The sequence below is a fragment of the Anopheles bellator genome, chromosome 2, assembly GCF_943735745.2.
Source record: "Anopheles bellator chromosome 2, idAnoBellAS_SP24_06.2, whole genome shotgun sequence".
Classification (NCBI taxonomy): Eukaryota; Metazoa; Arthropoda; class Insecta; order Diptera; family Culicidae; genus Anopheles; species Anopheles bellator.
The window spans coordinates 10,707,451-10,726,342 of NC_071286.1; the positions used below are offsets into that span (position 1 = coordinate 10,707,451).

At 49.5% G+C, this 18,892-nt stretch overlaps 1 protein-coding gene across 1 annotated transcript; it reads right to left on the reverse strand.

The window, feature by feature from the left end:
• Positions 1-1,408: 1,408 nt before the first annotated feature.
• On the reverse strand, positions 1,409-4,045 carry LOC131210906 (uncharacterized). The gene is made up of 5 exons (XM_058204223.1): positions 3,878-4,045; positions 3,693-3,806; positions 2,052-3,623; positions 1,839-1,968; positions 1,409-1,770 (listed from the first exon to the last, which is right to left on the reverse strand). The coding sequence occupies exons 1-5, from the start codon at positions 4,043-4,045 to the stop codon at positions 1,409-1,411; spliced, it is 2,346 nt and encodes a 781-aa protein (XP_058060206.1).
• Positions 4,046-18,892: the final 14,847 nt, after the last annotated feature.

The window sequence follows — 18,892 nt, forward strand, 5'->3', positions numbered from 1 at the left end:
TTAATCCTCTCTTTGATATCTCCGAACGAAGGTAGATTTTGAATTGGCCAACGATCTGATCGCTTTCTGTTTCACTACTTTGGCACTCCTTTCACGCCACTATATTCGGGGCGGTATAAACTGTGCTTCATACTTTCACCGATGTAAGGTTTTAACCATCCACCGATATTTAGGTTTAACCATTCTACGACATACAACACGGACGTACACACACACACACATACACAGCATCGTTGGCACTCGGTAAGTCAGAGGAATGTTCTAATTTCAAGGATGCTTTTGCTGAGTCGTTTGACTGCTACGGCGTGAGCAGATGGCGGGCACACACTCCATCGTGTAGCCGCGGCGCGTGGAAGAAGCGGTGGCGCACTAGCACTTTTCACTACTTAGCCTCTATAGTAAGTGCACTGTAGCGATACTGTAAAAAAGTTCGCATTTCCGTCTCCGTTTTAGCAGTGTTTTCTATTGGTTTACGTGCTAAGTTTCTACTTGCTGCTCTAGGTTAACCTTCATTTACGGTGGCTTTCAATAAATGGCTCACGATGTTCCGTTGGCTTTTCGCGGAGGCAACACCATTCTAAAGCTAAGCCTTGCTTCGCCCTCTCTGTAAGCTTTGATACGTTTTGACAGTTTCCAATACAAATATGGCGCAGCCTTTTTGTAACAAATTTTCACAGTATTTTACTAAACTTTTTCTCACTTTTCTACCGAAAACGTGCGGTTCCAACTATTAAAGTTCCAATTAATCGCAAGTGACCAATGTTTCCTAGCGTAGCTGGATAGTATAGTCCGACGTCATGTTACGCAATGGAGACCTAGTGGCGATCGGTAGATCGCAGGCGAAACTGAAGTAGCAGTTATGTAGGAGGAAACCACTAACCTGGAGCCGTCGAACACGGAACTACGGAACGTAGCGTGTTGATTGTACAATAGTATTCGAACAGGAAGATATCTTAAGGGTCAAAACTTTGCTAGTCTAGTTGAGTAGTCATAGTCTTAGGTAGTCACGGAAGAGGGCGATATAAGAAGATAATCTTTAATCATTTTTAAAACCGCCGTCTCTTGTCACAAGGATTCGCTAACTCCTCAATAAAGCCCATGTTTTCGCTCAATGCAAACAGGCTACATACTGCGCTACGGAAGAAGGCAATAAAGATGCCCGGTGTTGTTGATGAGTATTTAGCATTTCTGTTAACTTGAGATGTCCTTCAATGCGGTTCCGCGATCGGTGGAGCCGCCCAGTTTGGCAATACAATCGGTGTAAAGATGATTTCGATCGCAACAATTACCCATTGCCCGATGTTCGGAGATGCGATCGATCGTTAAACACTACACTTGGCCCCGGCGCAGTGAGGCTTCAGTAGTGTTTCTGCTTCACCAAACATTAGTAATCGTGCGCACACAGCCGTCACAAGCTGAGCTTGATCGCCTTCCGCTGGTTTTCCAGCTTCAGCTCCAACATCGTGTACGGCACGACGGCAATCACCAGCAGGATGGCGAGGATGATGATTTTCGGCGCCTCACAGAGCAGCCCGTGTCCAGCGAACGTAATGGCCAGCCCGAGAAACCTTAATGCTTGTAGCGGGCTCGTAGCCTCGGCGAACTTGTTCGGGTGCGTCGACGTGGCCAGCGCGAACAGGAGCGTCTCCCAGACGGCATTGCAGACACCCCAGGCAGCAGGAATGACGTACAGGACGGCACTGTCGTCCCGCGACGGTTTCCAGCGCAGCAACACCAACAGCAGGCAGGCGTGAAACATAAAACCGGCCACTGCAGAAAAAGAGCAAATTGTGAGCCGATCTTCAAACCGGACCGCAGTCGGATTGCCGGACCCTTACCTATCACTATGACACGTTTGGTGTGCCGGAGAAGCATGCTCAGAGTACAGGCCGCTATCAGCTGCATCACACCCATTCCGATCATCACCCCGGCGACACTATTCGGGCCCAGTTCGCACGCGACGAATGCCTAAAACAGCGAAAAACCGCACCATTCGGGGAGCGCATTTAAAATAAACCGATTTTAGTTGAAAATTGCCAGAAAACCGTTACCTTCATAAAGTCCGCCATCATGTACGCCTGTTCCGTTCCGACAAAGTATGCCAGGGGTCCGGCAAACAGCAGCGTGTCGGACATCCGGCGGATCGAGTCAAACTTTACGTTGAACTCAATGTCCATCGTGAACGCGGTCACCGTGAAAGCCAGCACCCCAAACACCAGATACACGCACACCAGCGGAGTGGCGCCCGTGTAGCCCCGCGATTTGGCGTCATTCCCGATCACCGAACTGTTCACCGGTATGTTCCTGTCCCACACCGGGCACAGCTGCGAGCCACAGATCCGCTCTCCGTTGTCGTTCGTCTGGAACGTGCTGTACGGGAAGCGATCCAGGTACAGTCCCCTCGAGTCCAGGTCACTATCGGCTCCACCGGGCGATGGGCTAACGGACGCGGCGGACCCCTCTCCTTCTGCCGGGGCCGGCTCGGGCAGTCGAATGTTGTACAGATAGTACATCGTTTCCCGCAACGTTGGCATTGAAGGAGTGCCGATCTTCGGCGGAGAGGCTTTGGTTGGCTTCGCGGACACAACCTCCAGCACTTCGGGCGCCGGCGGTGGCGGTGGCGGTGGCGATGGGTCCGTATCGTCCGGCAGTGACATGAGTATGTCGCGCTCCGGTGGCAAGTTCGGACCGAGAGCTAGTTCTCCCTGCGAATGTGAGGTGTTCGGTGATATGGTTCCATTCGCAGTTCCTCCCATCGCCAGTGGCCCGTTAACTTCCGCCGATTGTGCGAGTCTCGAAACGTAGTAACACCCGATGCGGTTCGAGCCTGCCGCACACGTGAGCACGAATGCGGCCACAATCGTGCCGACGATGATGCCAAAGTCACCGGCCGCCCGAAACCAGCGACCAAGGCGCCGTACTTGCTCGTCCCGGCTGCACAGTAACCGATGGTCGTCGTAGCTATCCGCCCCGACACCGGCCGTACTGGCTCCACCACACTCGGGCTGGGAGCAGCTCAGCTTTCCCGCCATCGAAACCAGCAGCGACTGCTTGCAGATGACGGTCGGACCGAGTAGAACCCCGAGCAGCAGATAACCGGGCACAAGCGACAGAATCACGGGGTACAGATGGGCGGCCAAGAAAAGGCACAGTCCACCGTAGCTGGCCGCCAGGACGATGGAATAGCCAAAACGTTGCACTAGCCGCGTGGTGGCCAAACTCATCGCGGCGGTCACCGCGAAGCACAGACTCAGCAATCCGGACCCTACGTCAGGGCCAGCGGCAAGCCACGATTCCTGCTGGAACCAGGTCGAGTTTGAGCCCTGGAGAACTACCAGGGGCACCAGCGCGGCGCACATGAAACCGTGTGCCATGGCCACCAGGACGAAGCTCTTGGTCACCTTCGACCGGACGTGCGTCGGAACCTTGTGCCGGCAACCGTAGCTGCGGTTCTGCACCGTCAGCAACTTGCGCACGGACGTTGCGCCGATCGAACTGTTGACCGAGTCCCGGCGTCGATTACCGAGGGACGACGACTGGAACGGGAACGCGGTCGCAACGGTCGGTCCCACCGAGATACGGTGGCTGCGGTTCGACGCCGGCGAGTAGTTGGTGAGATATTGCTGCGGAACAGGTTAATGGGAAAAATTTGCGCTTCTCGGTAATAGCTTTCTCAAATCAAGGCGACTTACGTCTATGATGGGGTCGTCCCATATGTGATGAGCTTGGCCGGAGCTGCGGGTTCGCATCACCTTGCGCGCCCCGGGAGGACATTTCTGCTGGAAGAAGCTCTTCGCAGCCGCAATCTGCGTTGGAGATGGCGGAGTCGATCAATACCCCCGAAGACACAGAATGCCTACATGCCCATGCTTATTACCTGCTGCTTATGGATGAACACGGGCCGCTCCAGCGTTCGCACGGAGTCCTTCTCGCGACCAAAGTCACGCTCGATGATACGTTCGCGCGCCAGCATCCGTTCGCGTTCCTCAAGCCTCCGTTCCAGCTTTTCCGACGAGAGATCGCTCAAGTTTGGTAAACTACCCATGGCTGCAGCAAACTGCCTAGGCCCGGCTAAAGAGTTTCGAAATCTCTTACTGCGAGAACAATTGCTCTTCAAACGGTCATATTTCCATCGATCCCAGTTTTGTCACATCCATCTGATGCTGTCGGGTATGAAGCTTTCGGAGCTACTGGAAATAGAAACGAAATGTAGCATTCTTTATTTATTTCATCATAATTCAAAACAAAGATAGAGTTGCAATTTGCCAAAGCATCCTCGCAAGGGCGAACAAGCACGTTATAGAACATAATATAATTTATCTGTAAAATATTCCAATAACGAAAAAATCAGTTAACCGGATGTTATTCATGACTGGCCTACTGCAATGCTTCACTGGCATTGCTTGGCATTGCGGAAGCGTAGACAGACCATTGTTGAACGGCGTAGCCTACTGCGTTCCAGCTGATTATATTTTCCATCATATTCTCTAAAACCATTTTTTATATGTATATGTAAATAAAAACCATTTTTTATCATAATTTTATGGTAGCGATAAAAAGCATTAAAGATATACTACGCGTAGTATATTACATTCAATTGTTCCATTCTACCATTTAAAGTCAATTCAATTGAAAAGTACAATTTTGTGAAGGTGATATTTGAAAAATATTACAACTAAATCCACAAGCAGAGCATATCACGCAAGGCAGTACGCATGAATATCGACTTTGGGGAAAGGTTATTCCTTTGTTGTACTACGTGAGTGCTTCAAACGATTCGCTTCTATTGATTCTGTAAGCCTTTCGGGCAATATTATCAAGATTATTTCCAGTAATCCTATTATTGCCGTTTACTGCTCAAATCATACAATAAATACCATGAACCAAGCCACTCTGTGTGCGCCCGTGATTGAGTTATCGCTGTTCCCAGAAATAGACCAAATGCCATTATTTTCCAAACGGTATTTCGATGCTGCACGGCACGGGACTCTTACACGGCATTCGGTCCTACATTGTACCGCCACGAAAGTGCATCGGCGCGCACCGCACATAATTCAATCATCGACCGAGGTGTTTCTTAATTAGAGCCACTCTGGCACAAAAACCTCTGAGCAGCTGGCCCAGCCGCGGGAATGTCGAGAATTCATTAACGTTTGTAAAGGCGAAAATCCTGCACGTCTCGCCGAGTGTCAACTGTAATGACAGGCTAAAAGACGGCCACTCAACGACCGTACGGGTGCCGCCGAGAAGGCTGAATTCAATTATCAATTCCTGCCAGTGTCATTCAATTATCAATACCGGAGAAGCCAGTTCTATGCAAGCGGCACCTACGTACTGTTTACTGTTCACAGATCCTGAAGAGTGGCGCTATGGCCGCAACCATTGTGCATTGAACACGCCGGCAGGGGCGGTACAGCTGCTATTCCCAAGAGAAAGTTTCTTCCCGGAAGTCCTGCCCGTTGAGCGGTCTGACGTCGGTGACTGGAGCGCTACCAACCCGAGCGCGGTCCAAGCGTTTTTGTTCTGGTTTGGCCGCTTAATTCGCCCAACTACGGGGTGCAGTCAAGCTTCTGGGCTGGTTCCTGGAAGCACCGGTCGCTGCAACATGCGCATAATTCCTGCCGCCGCTTACTAATGCAAATGCCGCGCAGCTGTGGCCGCGTACGAGTTTTGGCCGGTGTCCTATCTGTGTCATTCCTGTGCCTTGTGAACATCCGGCCAAATGGGGGGCCGGTTTCTAAAACTGCCATCCGACCGTGATCGGACATCAAGACCGGGTGTCGAAAGTTTTCCAATCACTTCCCACGCTGGCGGGAGCATCAGTCGACTGGCCAGCCCGTGTGTTGTTCTTTACGATCTACTCGGGGGCCAGTTGCGTGGGCCGAGTGGCATCCGGTTCGCGGGCATCCCAAAAACAAATCTTTCACGCTTCGTGAACTTTTCAACTAGCCCATCCATCAGCTCCGGGAGGCGCTTTCTTTTTGTTTGGGACGCATCAAATGGCGCGAATCGTGGCAAACAAAAAACAGAAATGGACCGGTGCGCGTTGGTGAGGTTCGCCTACGGTCACAGGCAGACCAAACACAAGTGAAACCCTCGTGCGCTCCACTCTGGGTGATTTGCTGAAATTTATCACCACCACCCAGTGGACGGACTTTTAGGTGTTCGGGCGGGCTAAAATATGATTGGCTTCTGTTCCGGTGTGCCGTGTAGGAAGTTCGTACAGCGAGTGAATCCTTCCGTCAACGTGACTGCAGCATTTGAACGTTGGCCAGCACGCCTAATCGCGCGTCGCTTTCATGACAGCCCCAGACACAAATCACAACCATCCTGAGCACGGATGCGTGTATACCGATGACAGCTTCCTGCGTGGACGTAATTTATTTGCATATTTAAATTGCTCCACGCCGGAACCAAAGGCCGTGCTGGTGGAGGTGCACGCATTCCTCTGGCGTCTTATGGGATAAGTCGGTGGACTTGTTTTCGTGTTCCGCTTAGCATACCGGAAACGTGCCACTGCTTTATGCCCCTTTCGGTTCTGCAGCCTTTCGGAATTAACGACCTTACGACGGAACGGCAGTTCGACAACCCGTCACGAGTGGCTCAGTGCAGAGAAATGGCGAGATTTTCGATTTTTTTTTTGCTACTTTGCTTCAGCCCGCTATCAGTGCGATGGAGGCGCATGGTGCCTTGCTGGAGCTTGATGGAGCCGCCCGGTGCGTTTCGCTGAAGGATTGCTTATCTAGCACACGAGTATACCCCGGTTGGGTTCGTAATCGGTACGCCCACACACGCACACAAGAATGCGGTGAAATCGTGAAATGATCCCTCTAATGGGATTCGCATGATGCTGAATGGCATTTCGGCGGGTTTCGTATCACACTCTGCCCAGGCGGAGCTTGCGCCCCTCTGAGAGAGGCAAATTGCGCCTCGAAAGCACCGTAAGGGTAAGGAACAGACTACGTCGTCGTTGTTTTCGTCTTCGATACTACCAGTTTCGGTGACTCGATGGCCGACGAGAGTTATACACAGCGCAGCGGCAGTCGTTACTTTGCCATTCGCGTTAAATTCCGAAGACCGAAAATGCGCGGCTCGTGGTGGAAAGCGAAGCGTGAAGCGGCTTCCATTAAACCTTCACCGTTGGGAAGGTGAATGGATTCTGCTTTCCGCTGCCCGTTCCGCCGCGGTCCCCACGGTTGCCCTGCTGATTAGTGACCGTGAGAGGGTGGCCCATTTTTCCACAACATGTCAAATTGGCAGTCGTGTGAAACATTGGCGCCGGCCGTCGCCACGATCAACGGATCCCGGCGGCCTACGTTTTGGCTCTACGGGCACCGGAGTCGCATGTATGAGTGTTGTCGGTTTCCATGCACTTCTGACTTCTTTCCCAGCGAATGTGCCGTACTGTAATGAATAATGTTGCCCCGGGGATCAGTGGAACGCATCTCCAATCTCAATCTCAGTGGGCTTCTTGAAATCGTCTACAAGGACACGAAGGCAAGCGGCCTTCAAAGCCAAGAGCCTAGCCTAGATTATCAATGCGGACATTTTAGCAAAAGAAAACCCGGATTAATGGTATTAGACAATTTAACCACTTACCAACGATTTAACCAACCATTTTTTTAGTAAATCGAATCAATATCAACGCGAAACGGAGTCCTTCCCCGCACATTGCCACCCGTGGTTCCAACAGCCCATGCCATGAAAAAGAAAGTGTTTCCTCGAAAAAATTAAGATTCGTTACATTTGCCTGCTCTCGTTTCGTGAACGAACCGAGAACGATTTTCCCGGATCGAGGGTGGAACTTTCCACCGCACGATTTCTTCTACGGCGTTCGTGAAATTGCTGCGTATTTGCTGCGATTATGAGCGCCGGAACACTGACTAACGCGGTGGGGCACCGGTAGTGAAAGTGATATTTCCATCGTATCCGACGCCCCTCCGGAACAGCAAACGCCATGACGCCAGTGACGAGGCAGCATTATCATTGGGTCCGTTTGACACCGTTCTTAAGCGGGTATAGCTGTGCCTAGGCCCTCGAAATCTCGGAACCAATCCGGCTTCCCGCAGCACGGCGAACCGTAACACTAACAACAATCTAATCGGTACCGTAAAACGAAAGTAATCAAATTAGAAAATCTTTCCACCATCTTCTAATGCGTTCGCGCGTGGATTGTGTAAACTTTTCCAGGCAAATGAGCTTGTTTCGGTTGTGGAAAACGATAAAACGACGGCACGAACTGTGTTGAACTTGGTTGCGTCGTCCTTAGGCAAGCAACGGAGATGAATTTGGGCAACCGTCAGGAACCAAACACTGATTTATGTACATTCGACGAATGTTATTATTCTGGGAACATGATGATTTCCTTGAAAGATTTACCCAAGTTTCGACTTAAAAGCTGTTTCCATGAATTAGTTAACATTCTGCTAACCTTTTGGAAAGCAAAAACACAACGCAATTCGAAACGAGACACATATGTTTTGAAACAGCTACCCACCTAATAAATAAGTTATTGCCATTTAGCAAAAATATCAACAGCAGTTCACTCGGTTGCTTGAGAGATTCATATTTTCATAAGATCTTAATTTGCATTTTAATTAAAGTCAACCCTTGCTAAAAGCCACGCCGAAAACTCGCTGCACAAAGCGGGCATTCATTAATTTATTCGTGGAACCCACAATAGACGCTCGTTTCACGGGAAGAAGAATAATTTACTCTTCTTCTACGAGATCGGGGGGGGTCAAAAAACTTATTCAAACGTACTTTGCAAGAGTATAACATAAAAAATTACAGCACCCGTGTATTTCAAAAAAGGCATCGCCGGGCGTCTGCCATCCGTGCAACTGATAGCTTCCTGGAACGTACGGTGTCCTTCCAATTTGTGCACAGTAAACACAACAATCAAAAGTAATGGTACACAGTTCATTGGTTAAAAATTATTCATCGCTGCCCACATCGGACGAAACGACGAACTGTAGCAGAGCAAAATGGCAGAATGAAACGAACAACCGTACCCCGTACTGCAAACCAGATTGGCTCGCTAGACTCTGAGCAGCATCATTAGTTTCAATTTTGCACCCTTTCCCAGCTTTCGCACAAGAAATAAAGTGCTCCGGCCAAGCCAACGGACGGTATGAATTATCTATCCCCCGACCGGGAGGATCGGCAAAACTTTGTGCCATACGACCCACAACGCGAGCTCACCGAGTGCACCGAGAGAGCATGTGCTTTAAATCCACAAATTGCTGGGCTGAAATTGAGGTGGTTGGTTCTGGTGTTGGCGGCGCGCGTGTGGTTGACTTAATGCCACCAGCCACCACGTGAATGATTCACGTGGCCAAAGGATTTCGAAACAAATCACCGACCCTGCTGCCGCTGCTGCTGCTTACCCGCTGTGTGGCACTCCGAGGAACGGTGAAGGACACTTTTCGCTCAGGTATCGCCCAGGGTACCCTCGATGAATGTTTAATCACTTAAGCATCCCATCCGATGGCCACTTCTTCGTCACAACACAAACGTGTGGCACACGGTTTCGGGTGCTTATTTGGACACGAAGCTTTGCGGTGTTTCAACTGCAGAAACAGAAAGCATATCTTATTTATGTTTTACTATAAAATAACAATAAAGTGACACTTCTTTAGTCAACCCTATGGTGCATTGTTGCTGTGGTTTGCGGCGTACGTTCTACGGTTAAGACTTCCACACCGACGAACCGTCACACCGTTCCTGTTTTCGACACTCAAGGACATATTTTGGGAGCCGTTTTCCCCGTGAAGGCGGGAAGCAAAACGGCACAGGCTCTAGGATCTAGCAGCTCGATCAGAATGGCAGACTCCGGCACCGCACAGCCAAACCCGGAGCCGTACTCCGAAGTTGACCGTCAAACGTTCTACGGTGCAGTCGCAATATCCTTGAAAATGCGGTAAGCAATCATCGATGTGGCTGGGGTTTCCTTTTTTTGTTCTCTCCTGTCTCACAGCCCAGCATGCTGCGGGATGCCGAACTCGAACTCTATCTGCGGCATATTGTTCACCGAAGATGGTTTCTATTTGGTGTTTTTTTTTTCTTTTGCCGTGGTTTACCACAACTGCGGTGCAGGTGCGCGTTAGAAACGGCCCCCATTAGTGGTGTCCTTAGCGTATTTCGGTACACACACATTAACCCATGCAAAGAAGGAAGTAAGAACAATATTTACTTCAGGGCACTGAGAAGACTTTTTACGCCACACAGCAACCGTTCGTTCGTCGTTGATTTCACAAAAGTTCACATTTTGGCACACTGTTTGATTTTCGACATGAAAAAGTCGTCAGGCCCAACGCGTACGCGAGTTGTGTTGGAAAATGCACACCGTTCACACAGTTCCCTGCCGAGCGCGCGATGCTTTGATACTGGGTGAAGACTCTGTTTTGCAGTCCTTCATAAACTGTCAGCGACTCTTGGGCACAGGACTCTTCGCTAGAGCACCCTGACTACGAAGTCACTACTACGACCAAAGTACTCGCCGTGTGCGAGGAACGCTGACACTCAACGCTTCAACCGACTACACTACAACGACTACTAACACAATTTGCGTCGCACGCAGAGCACCTCCGATGGCGGGATGATCCTTTCGACGGTGGTGCCCCGTTGCCATTGCCATGGTGAAGGATATGCGCACCCATACTGCACTCGAGCTTCGGGACTACACCAAGCACCATCGTTTGACAGCGAAAGGAGACATGCGCACAGGATGAACGTTTGAAGCGACAAAAAAGAAACTGTTTCAATCATTTGAAAGATATTAACAACGGAGCCATGGCTTTTGCTGTACATTCTGTGGCTAGATACTACATTTTACACCTTTAGAAACACTGGCATGGACACCATAAAATCAGGATTCATATTAAATTTATTTTGAATGAAAAGCAACATTTTATATAAAATGTAATTATATAGTTCTGCTAAAATGATAATCGAAAATATTTAAAGCCGTAACATATAACAACATATAACATGAAAGAAGGGGCCAAGCCAATCAAAGGGCAATGTGTATAAAAATATACCACCAAATAAACATACAGTGATTCGCGTTCTGTAAATACCTCTTTTCGTATGCCACACAACACGCTTCACAGTTTCCACGACATTAGGCAGAATTCACCGCCAAATTAATTAATGGCTTAACCACTTCAACCATGACGTCAGCGAAGGACCGATCGCCGTCGATCCAAGCACCGATCCGCTCCGATATGCAGCATTCACACGCCTCAACCTTCCACCTTACTGGCTGAATCCGGCTAGCATAACCGAAAACTGAAACTGATTACTCATTCTTCAGTACGGCCGAAGAACCTGCATAACGGAACCGAAAGAAAGAGTAGCGAAAACGCAGTTCCGTCATTGACGGTCCGCACTTCCGCGTGCCGATCCAAAGTTTACCCTTGTTTATTATTTAATTTTGCCCTCCGGTGTTCGTAGGGCGTTAAGGAAGGGCCACCATTTACCCGTCATATTAACGCTCCTTGAGCTCATTCGTGCAGCAAACCCCATCGTGGCAGTATTCGAATCGCGCCCGATTGGATCGTTTATCTCGAATCGACTTGAGTTAGGGAGGCCTATTTCCATAATTTCTTGCACGACCTTCCCTACGAATCATTACCCTCGCTGGCGATTTATCTAATTTGGATGCTGGAGTGAGAAGTAATTCGATTGCTATGCTGCCCTTCATCGCGATGCCGCATCGGATCAGGCCGGGAAAGCGTGCCCTATCACCGTGGCAGATTTTAAAATCGAAACAATGCGTTGTTGAGGGTGCGTACGTACCATCTTAAGAGTGATGAGCGCCGTCAACGCCAAATTGACACCGATTTTCAGGCCCAAAAGTTTTTAACGGCACAAACTATGGCATTGATGGAGTGGAAACGCGTAATGTCACCCAATGTCAGCGATTATGGGTGTCCTTCGTGCGGTCTTTCTACCAACGGCCGAAGGCGGCAAAGGCAAACGTACAAAAATTTTGCCACCGGAAGAACCACAAGTTTTGGCACAAATTTAGCTGCCGGTTGACGGTTACATTTGCCGCGTTTGGAATACTTCGCCTTCGGGGCGCAATGATCAACCGGAATGGGTAACGTTCCGGTTATTAAACTTTTTTGATATTAGCTAAGGGATGCGAGAGAGATGTAGAATGTTTGGCATAAGCAAAAAGAGAATCGGACCAATTCAGTGAATTCGAGACGAACCTGAGAGTAAGAGTGAAAAAAAAAGACTAAACTTGTTTTTTTACCCCGACACTTCAAGGCTCAACTTTAGCGGCCACACTGAGCACCTGTCAACTTGTAGTCCGACCACAGAAAACGTACTCATCAAGCTGCGGTACAGCCTCCCTCACACAATTTGCTCAATATCAACCGGTTTTTTTACTTGAATCGGATTCTAGTTTTCTGCTTTCTGCTGTTTCATCGCCGTGGCTACGTCCACCTCCGGCACCGGCAAGGCCAGGAAGGTCTATTAGTGTGGTGAAGGCGAAAATTCTAAGACAACTTATTATTTCACGTGTCCGATCTCGCTTTCACTGTTTGCGAACCGTGTTATTAACGTCCATTACTTTATCGATACGAAGACTTTCGGGAACATCGGTCACATTCAGTGGAGAAGATCGCGCCGCAAAGATCAGGATGACTTACCGATTTTTTGGAACTTAGTTCGGTGTAAAACATCAGACATTGTAGCTGACCATCACGGAGCAGTCAAATCTATGCATAGCCGCTCCCACCGCTAATCGATTAACATTCTTCTTTGAGGCACTTGCCGCGTTTATCTATCTACGTGCCATGATGAATCGAATTTACCACCGTGTCCGATTAATCCGCAACACGATACGCCAACGTATCCTACAGCCGGCCGTCGAGCGGAAATTGACGTAAATAATTCGTTAGCAAATGTGAGGCAAGACAGTGCCTTGCAACAGTTGGCAACTCGAAGCGATCCGGTTTAGGCTACGATCACTAAATCGATGGACCAAATTAAGTTATGATCACTTCCGATTCTTCCAGCTTCTAGCTTCTTCCAAATTTTGGACCTCACAACTCGTAACAAACGGGGCAATAAAACATTCAGAATATTTAGTTACGTATTTTTTTCACCAAACCTGTCTAGACAGTGATTTGGCTTTAACAAATTACTATACGCGAATATTTGAATGTAGCCATGTATGTGTTTCCAATCACACAATTGCTCTTGCACGGGGTCGTGTTGGTAAATATTCATTAGAATCAATTTCGATCGATCTATCGGACGCTAATGGCGAAGCACTTGTATGATGTAACTGATCATGATCGCTTCTAAGGTAGGTACGTAACTGACTGGCTTGGCCAGATGAGCGCTTGTCCAGATGGTCGTTGCAACCGAGCTGACACGCAGTAGACACCGACTTAGTAACTCATGCCTGGCTTTGATTTAATTTCATTCCCATCCAGAAGATCAGGCCAGAAGATCAGAACGGGAACACCGGTTGCCTCCAGGTGCACATGCCGGTGATTATGAAATCAGCACGTTACCAGGTGCAGCGGTCTGCAAAGTAACTGTGAAGTTGCATTACGCCAATTTAAACTCCGTCAAAGCTCGTCGATTAGTCGTTGATCCGGGTTAGACAACCCACGACCGAGACACCTGTTTCGACTGCAAATACTATGCGCATACGTGAAATGCTTGAATGGAGGACCGATGGAGGTGTCTAGCCGACATTCCGTGGTACGTGAGATTAGGAATTTATAATGTAAACCGCATATTCACAGAGAACCATCAGCAATGTGCAGTGGTACCGATCACCTGTTTTTATTGATTTTACATTAGATTAAGTGCCGTTCACAAAGTTGATACATTCGTAGTTTTAAAAAGACTTTAATTTTCCAAAATGTGTGATGCAGTAACAGTAACAAACCATAACAATCTCCTTTCCATTAGTTTCGCGACATCCACCTTATTCTCTGGTTGGAAGGCTAGGCCAGCAGACCAACCCCATGTTCCTGATCGTGACGTCGATCACGAAAAGGTCATAGCTGGCTGATTACAGTCACCAACAGGGCGAAGGCCCTTCGTGTGGCTGTGGTACATGGGTAGACTCCCGTGACGCAAAGTGTACCAACGGCTCTAAAGGTGAGCTTAAGGATAACGTTCATGTGTCGCACAATCTCCACTAAAGGTCACTGAAGCAGGCGCATTCGTGGGCTCCCGGCACCTCCACCACCTGACAGACAAACCTGTGGGTCACGCCAGAAGCGTAGGGACCACTTGGACAATCGAAACGAAAGCCGTCGGTGTTGCCCCACGTTCCGTTTACCTACCCTTGCCCTTGATTGGCCATGGACAAATTGTTGCACTTGTGGCTGTGCACACCCCAGACCAGTTGTCTTCGTCTACGCGAGGCTCCAAACATTCTACGTCCACGCGGCCACTCGGAATCGTATGCACTCCGCGTGTTTTATTTACGATCGTATTTGGTGGAGATTTGAAAACTCAGAGAGGCCCCGGTCACATGCAAAACAGTTGCAGAAACTCTGTCGCAACGGCGAGGCAGCACGCCAGGTGGACTATTAATTTAGCGTTTGCGTTGACGCTTTGGGACCAAGGTTTCGCGTGGTCAGCCAATCACTTTGGAATCCCGTGCCTCACAGCAGCATAGTGCAGTGCACTGCAGCTGATAGAGCCTCGGCCGGGAAGGACTAAGTGTTGCTTGAACACCATTAAGTTCATTATCTTTTTATTGGTTTTCAATCAATGTTTAACAACAACGCAAAAGATATTCATCGCAAACTAAACGCAACCATAAATCACACCACACCACACGTTTGTCGCGTCCTATGTCGGGTGTCAATAAAAAAAATGTTTTGTTACATGGTCAATCAGAACAAAAACGGAGAGGTCGGTCAGTGATTCTGAAGGACTTGCCTGTAATCCGTGATAAAACCAGATGGAACGGTCGTTGCAGCGAGCGAACGAAGAAAACCGGTTGCTTTCTTGTTGTTGTCGAACTTTGCCGAAGAGATCCGAACGAAACAGGTGTCAAACGCCCTCTGGTGACACGCTCTGTTCGTCTGTAACTATTCGGAAAACCCCGTAATCTTGATCAACCAAGGAAATGAAGCGCATTGTTCTTACGTAGGCCACCAAAAAAACCAAAACAGAATTCGACATATTCGAACGTGTTACTCATCAACGGGACCGTGCGCCAAGACCGGTTGACATTGGGAATTCCTCCGATTCAGGCTCACAGACGACGCCGCCGGTACTATTATAACGGACACATGGAAGCGGCCACTGGACGCATTCGATGGGCGTCACTACCTTCCCGGGAAGACGGGAAGCCAAACCCGAAAATCGTAAAAATCCCCCGCCACGAGCCATCTCAGTGACGCTCGGTCCGAAACCGGTTATGCCCTTGTAGCGGTGCGTAGCGAAAGTTGTGAGTTGTGAACCGACCGGCGAAGAAACCGACGACAGTGCCGGCCGACCGAACGAACCATCGGGGCCGGTTAGGTGAAAGGGTGAAGGGAAGTCGCAGCGATCGTGAGCTGCTCCTCGCCGAGCGCCTTGAACTTGGCCCGAGGTGGCCGCGATGGCCAAGCCATTCTGCGCAGACGGATGGAAGTGCTGCAGATCAGACTCGCATCATTGAACTTGACATTGTAACCGTGGCCGGTGGTGGTTGGATTATCCCACCAGCGGAACGGTGGACCGGCAGAAGGCGAAGACCTCGGTTCACAGCGAACCAGACGGTTGAGGAGTTGCTTGGGGAGATGTCTATTCGGAAAACTTTGCGCGCTCTGCCTCTAGCAGGTTGTTCAGGAAGATTGGAAGGAAGCATTGAACGATTTCCAAATTTTCCCAATCAAACAACTATCTAACCGCTAATGCATGTAGAACCCTCTACTAGTTTCATCAGTATAGTCAACGGGTTGCATTGGGTCAAATTTTACGTCAAGCACGATACAACAAGGCAGTCATTACAATTTCCTTGGGTCCCAAGGTCGTACCCCGAAAAATGTGGTCCACCATCGCTGGATCATGTCTTGTGTTTTCAACTCTTGCTTCTGTAATTATACATGATAATGGGTACAATACACGAACAAAAGTATCGTTAGCAAACCAATTAAGGGAACTACCGATCCGGTCCACCGTCCGGTTAGACCAGACGGTCCACGATCGGTTTCGGTAGCGGGATCCCTCAAACAGTGTTGTATAATTACATTACAAAAGGTTCGGTCTTTGTTGGCGGGAAAATTCCACGCCGAAATGGTCAACTTCGAAATGATGCGAAATACACCGGGCCCCGTGGCCCCCGGGAACGGAGTAGTCCTGGCGAATAGAAACTACGACGCGACACACCACCAAGCAACCCGTAGCAGTCCGCTTGCCTTTTGTGTGTGCTTGTGTGTATCCGTCGTACGTATCGAAGGTATGTTGCCCATGGCAACGTTACCAACATGGCGGGACGCCTAATTGATTTTTCCCGAGAAACAAACTATCAACAAACAACCCGCCAGGCCAACCCTTTGAACCGGCTTGCCAGCCGGATCGGCCACGGCGGACCAAACAACGACAAACGACTTGGCGCTTGAGGTCTGGTTGCTACGATCTTATTTACGTTGGTTTCTCCATTCGCCCCGACCGAAACCATTTCTGGAGTTCGAGCCAAGAGTCCGGCCGACTTGAGGGTCCATTACTTTTCTTCTGACTCGCTGTTTTGTGCCACAATAATCATAGTATTGGTTTCCAGTAAATGGGTAGCCACTCACCGCGATTCCCTGTCCCGCCCCGATGCGGCCAAACACGCCATGCGTTGCTACAGGCATTCCCGTGGCAGACCCTCTGGACCCTCTACACCACGGTCACGGTCGCCTACACGGGCCGTACATACGATTTTGCCCACGATCGTACCACTACCAGCCCTGAAAGTAGAATGAACTTCTCCCGCATCTAGATGTTGGCGTCCACGGTCAACCGACGCCATCTACGGCGGGAAGTCAGCAAAGATCGTAAGAATAGACGGAAGAAATCCCAGATCAATCCCCGACCGGTCCGGACTCCATTCTTGAGCCAGAATAGTTCTTGCTGCCTCTGCGGTCAGCCCCCTAGAACACGAACCCGGAGGGGCCCATTAGCCATCCACGAGAGTGGGGCGGGTTCGTTCGTACCTTCCTCGGCCCGAAACTGGTTACCTTCCATGGCCCCGCGACTTGCGCGAATCATACGCTCTAGCCCACCGGTTGGGCTCCTTGCTTATATTGGCGCGCTCGAAGCCACCGCAGGCTTAGTCAGTGTCCGAATCGCGCCGCAGACGGTTGGTTGGTGTAGAGAGTCGGAAAGCAGCTCGCACCACTGAAAATTCGACCGGCGGTCGAAGCGTCGAAATCGCAGTGACAGCCGAACCTGAACTGACCAATCCATTAGCCTAGGAATCGTCCTGAGGCTGAGCCTACGCTAGTGTGTTGATTGTGTGCCAGAAAGGAAAAACCGAAGCGGTCAAGAAAATATTACATTCACTGGAGGTGGGTGCTGAAAGTGCTGAAAGAATTTTTCGCTAACAATCGCTGGTAGAAAAAGCTTTACCACTGAGGACTGAGTGTGTGTCTGTTTGTGGGAATAGTCGGTGTTTGTGTGTCCGTCCATCCTGACTGCCGTGGATCGGACTTATCCGAGGGCCGCAGGACAGCGGAGTTCAGCGAAGTCCACGTGAGTCGGAGCCAGAGGGGTTCGCGAGCCTGAGTCGCCAGCTGAACCGAAGGTGAGCAATTTCTGCCATTAGCTGTAATTATTTCGGTCGGTCGATCTTCAAGAAATCCCCCGTCTCATCGTCTCCACCGTTGCCGTCGTCGTCGTCGATGACGATCGCTGCCAGAAGTCTTTTTGCTTGCACACAGTTGGCTCTATCATTACTTTGCTGATGAGGTTGAGGTTGAAGAGTCGAGCTTCAGCGTTTTTTTCGCTCTTCGATTTTCAATTCCGCAACACCGGTGACGCCGTATTGCGTAAGAGCGTTCATTAGTTAGTCGGGGAGATTTTTCTATCATGAGCGCACAATAATTAAATCTAGCAAGCCAAGGTTCCGGCATCTATGGAATCAGTATGTCGCGAAGCTCAAGCTGTCATGAAGATATTGCATTTCTCGCACACAAGAACCATTCATTTTTGCAACCCTTAACCGTGTGCAACACTTCGATCAGGTCTGCATTGAACGAACGCGCATCGAACCTTCAAAAAATGGTACCGTGTTATTATGCGTGTTACATTGGCCACCACGGATACTTCCCGGCACTACTTCACCGAGCGACCTTCGCAGCGACAAGAGTTCCGGTTCAACAGTGAACGGTTCCGGTTCGATCACCCACGCCGGCTAATGGCTAATGAACGGCGCCGGCATCACTTTTGTTTCGCACGCAGCTGTTTTGCGCAGCTGACCCCCAAATGTTGTGGGTGCAGAAAACCGCGTTTGGCATAACCGTGCCAATTTTAACGTTAAAGTTCGACTTTTGCGTCCATTTGATGTTGTGAACGGTCACGAAATTCGTTGATTTATTTTCACATAACCTCGCCACAATAGGACAAGGAGTTGATCTTCTGGTGATCGAGTGACAGGTCATGTCAGTACTATTTTTCAACTAATCCGATCGGTTCGTGTTGTAATAGGCTTCAAATTAATGATCAGCCACTGTCGAGGCGTGTGGCGGGCGTTTTTAATTCTCACACTCCAACCAACCCCATTCCGTCCGTAGGTCGTTCGGCTAATAATATTCATAATTAATTTCCGCCCCGGGACAAACATCGACGACCTACTTCCAAGACGTGCCACCCCGTGCCCGGCAGCACCAAATCTGCGTCTCCGAATCAATTTGTCGCGATCTGTGCCGTGGGC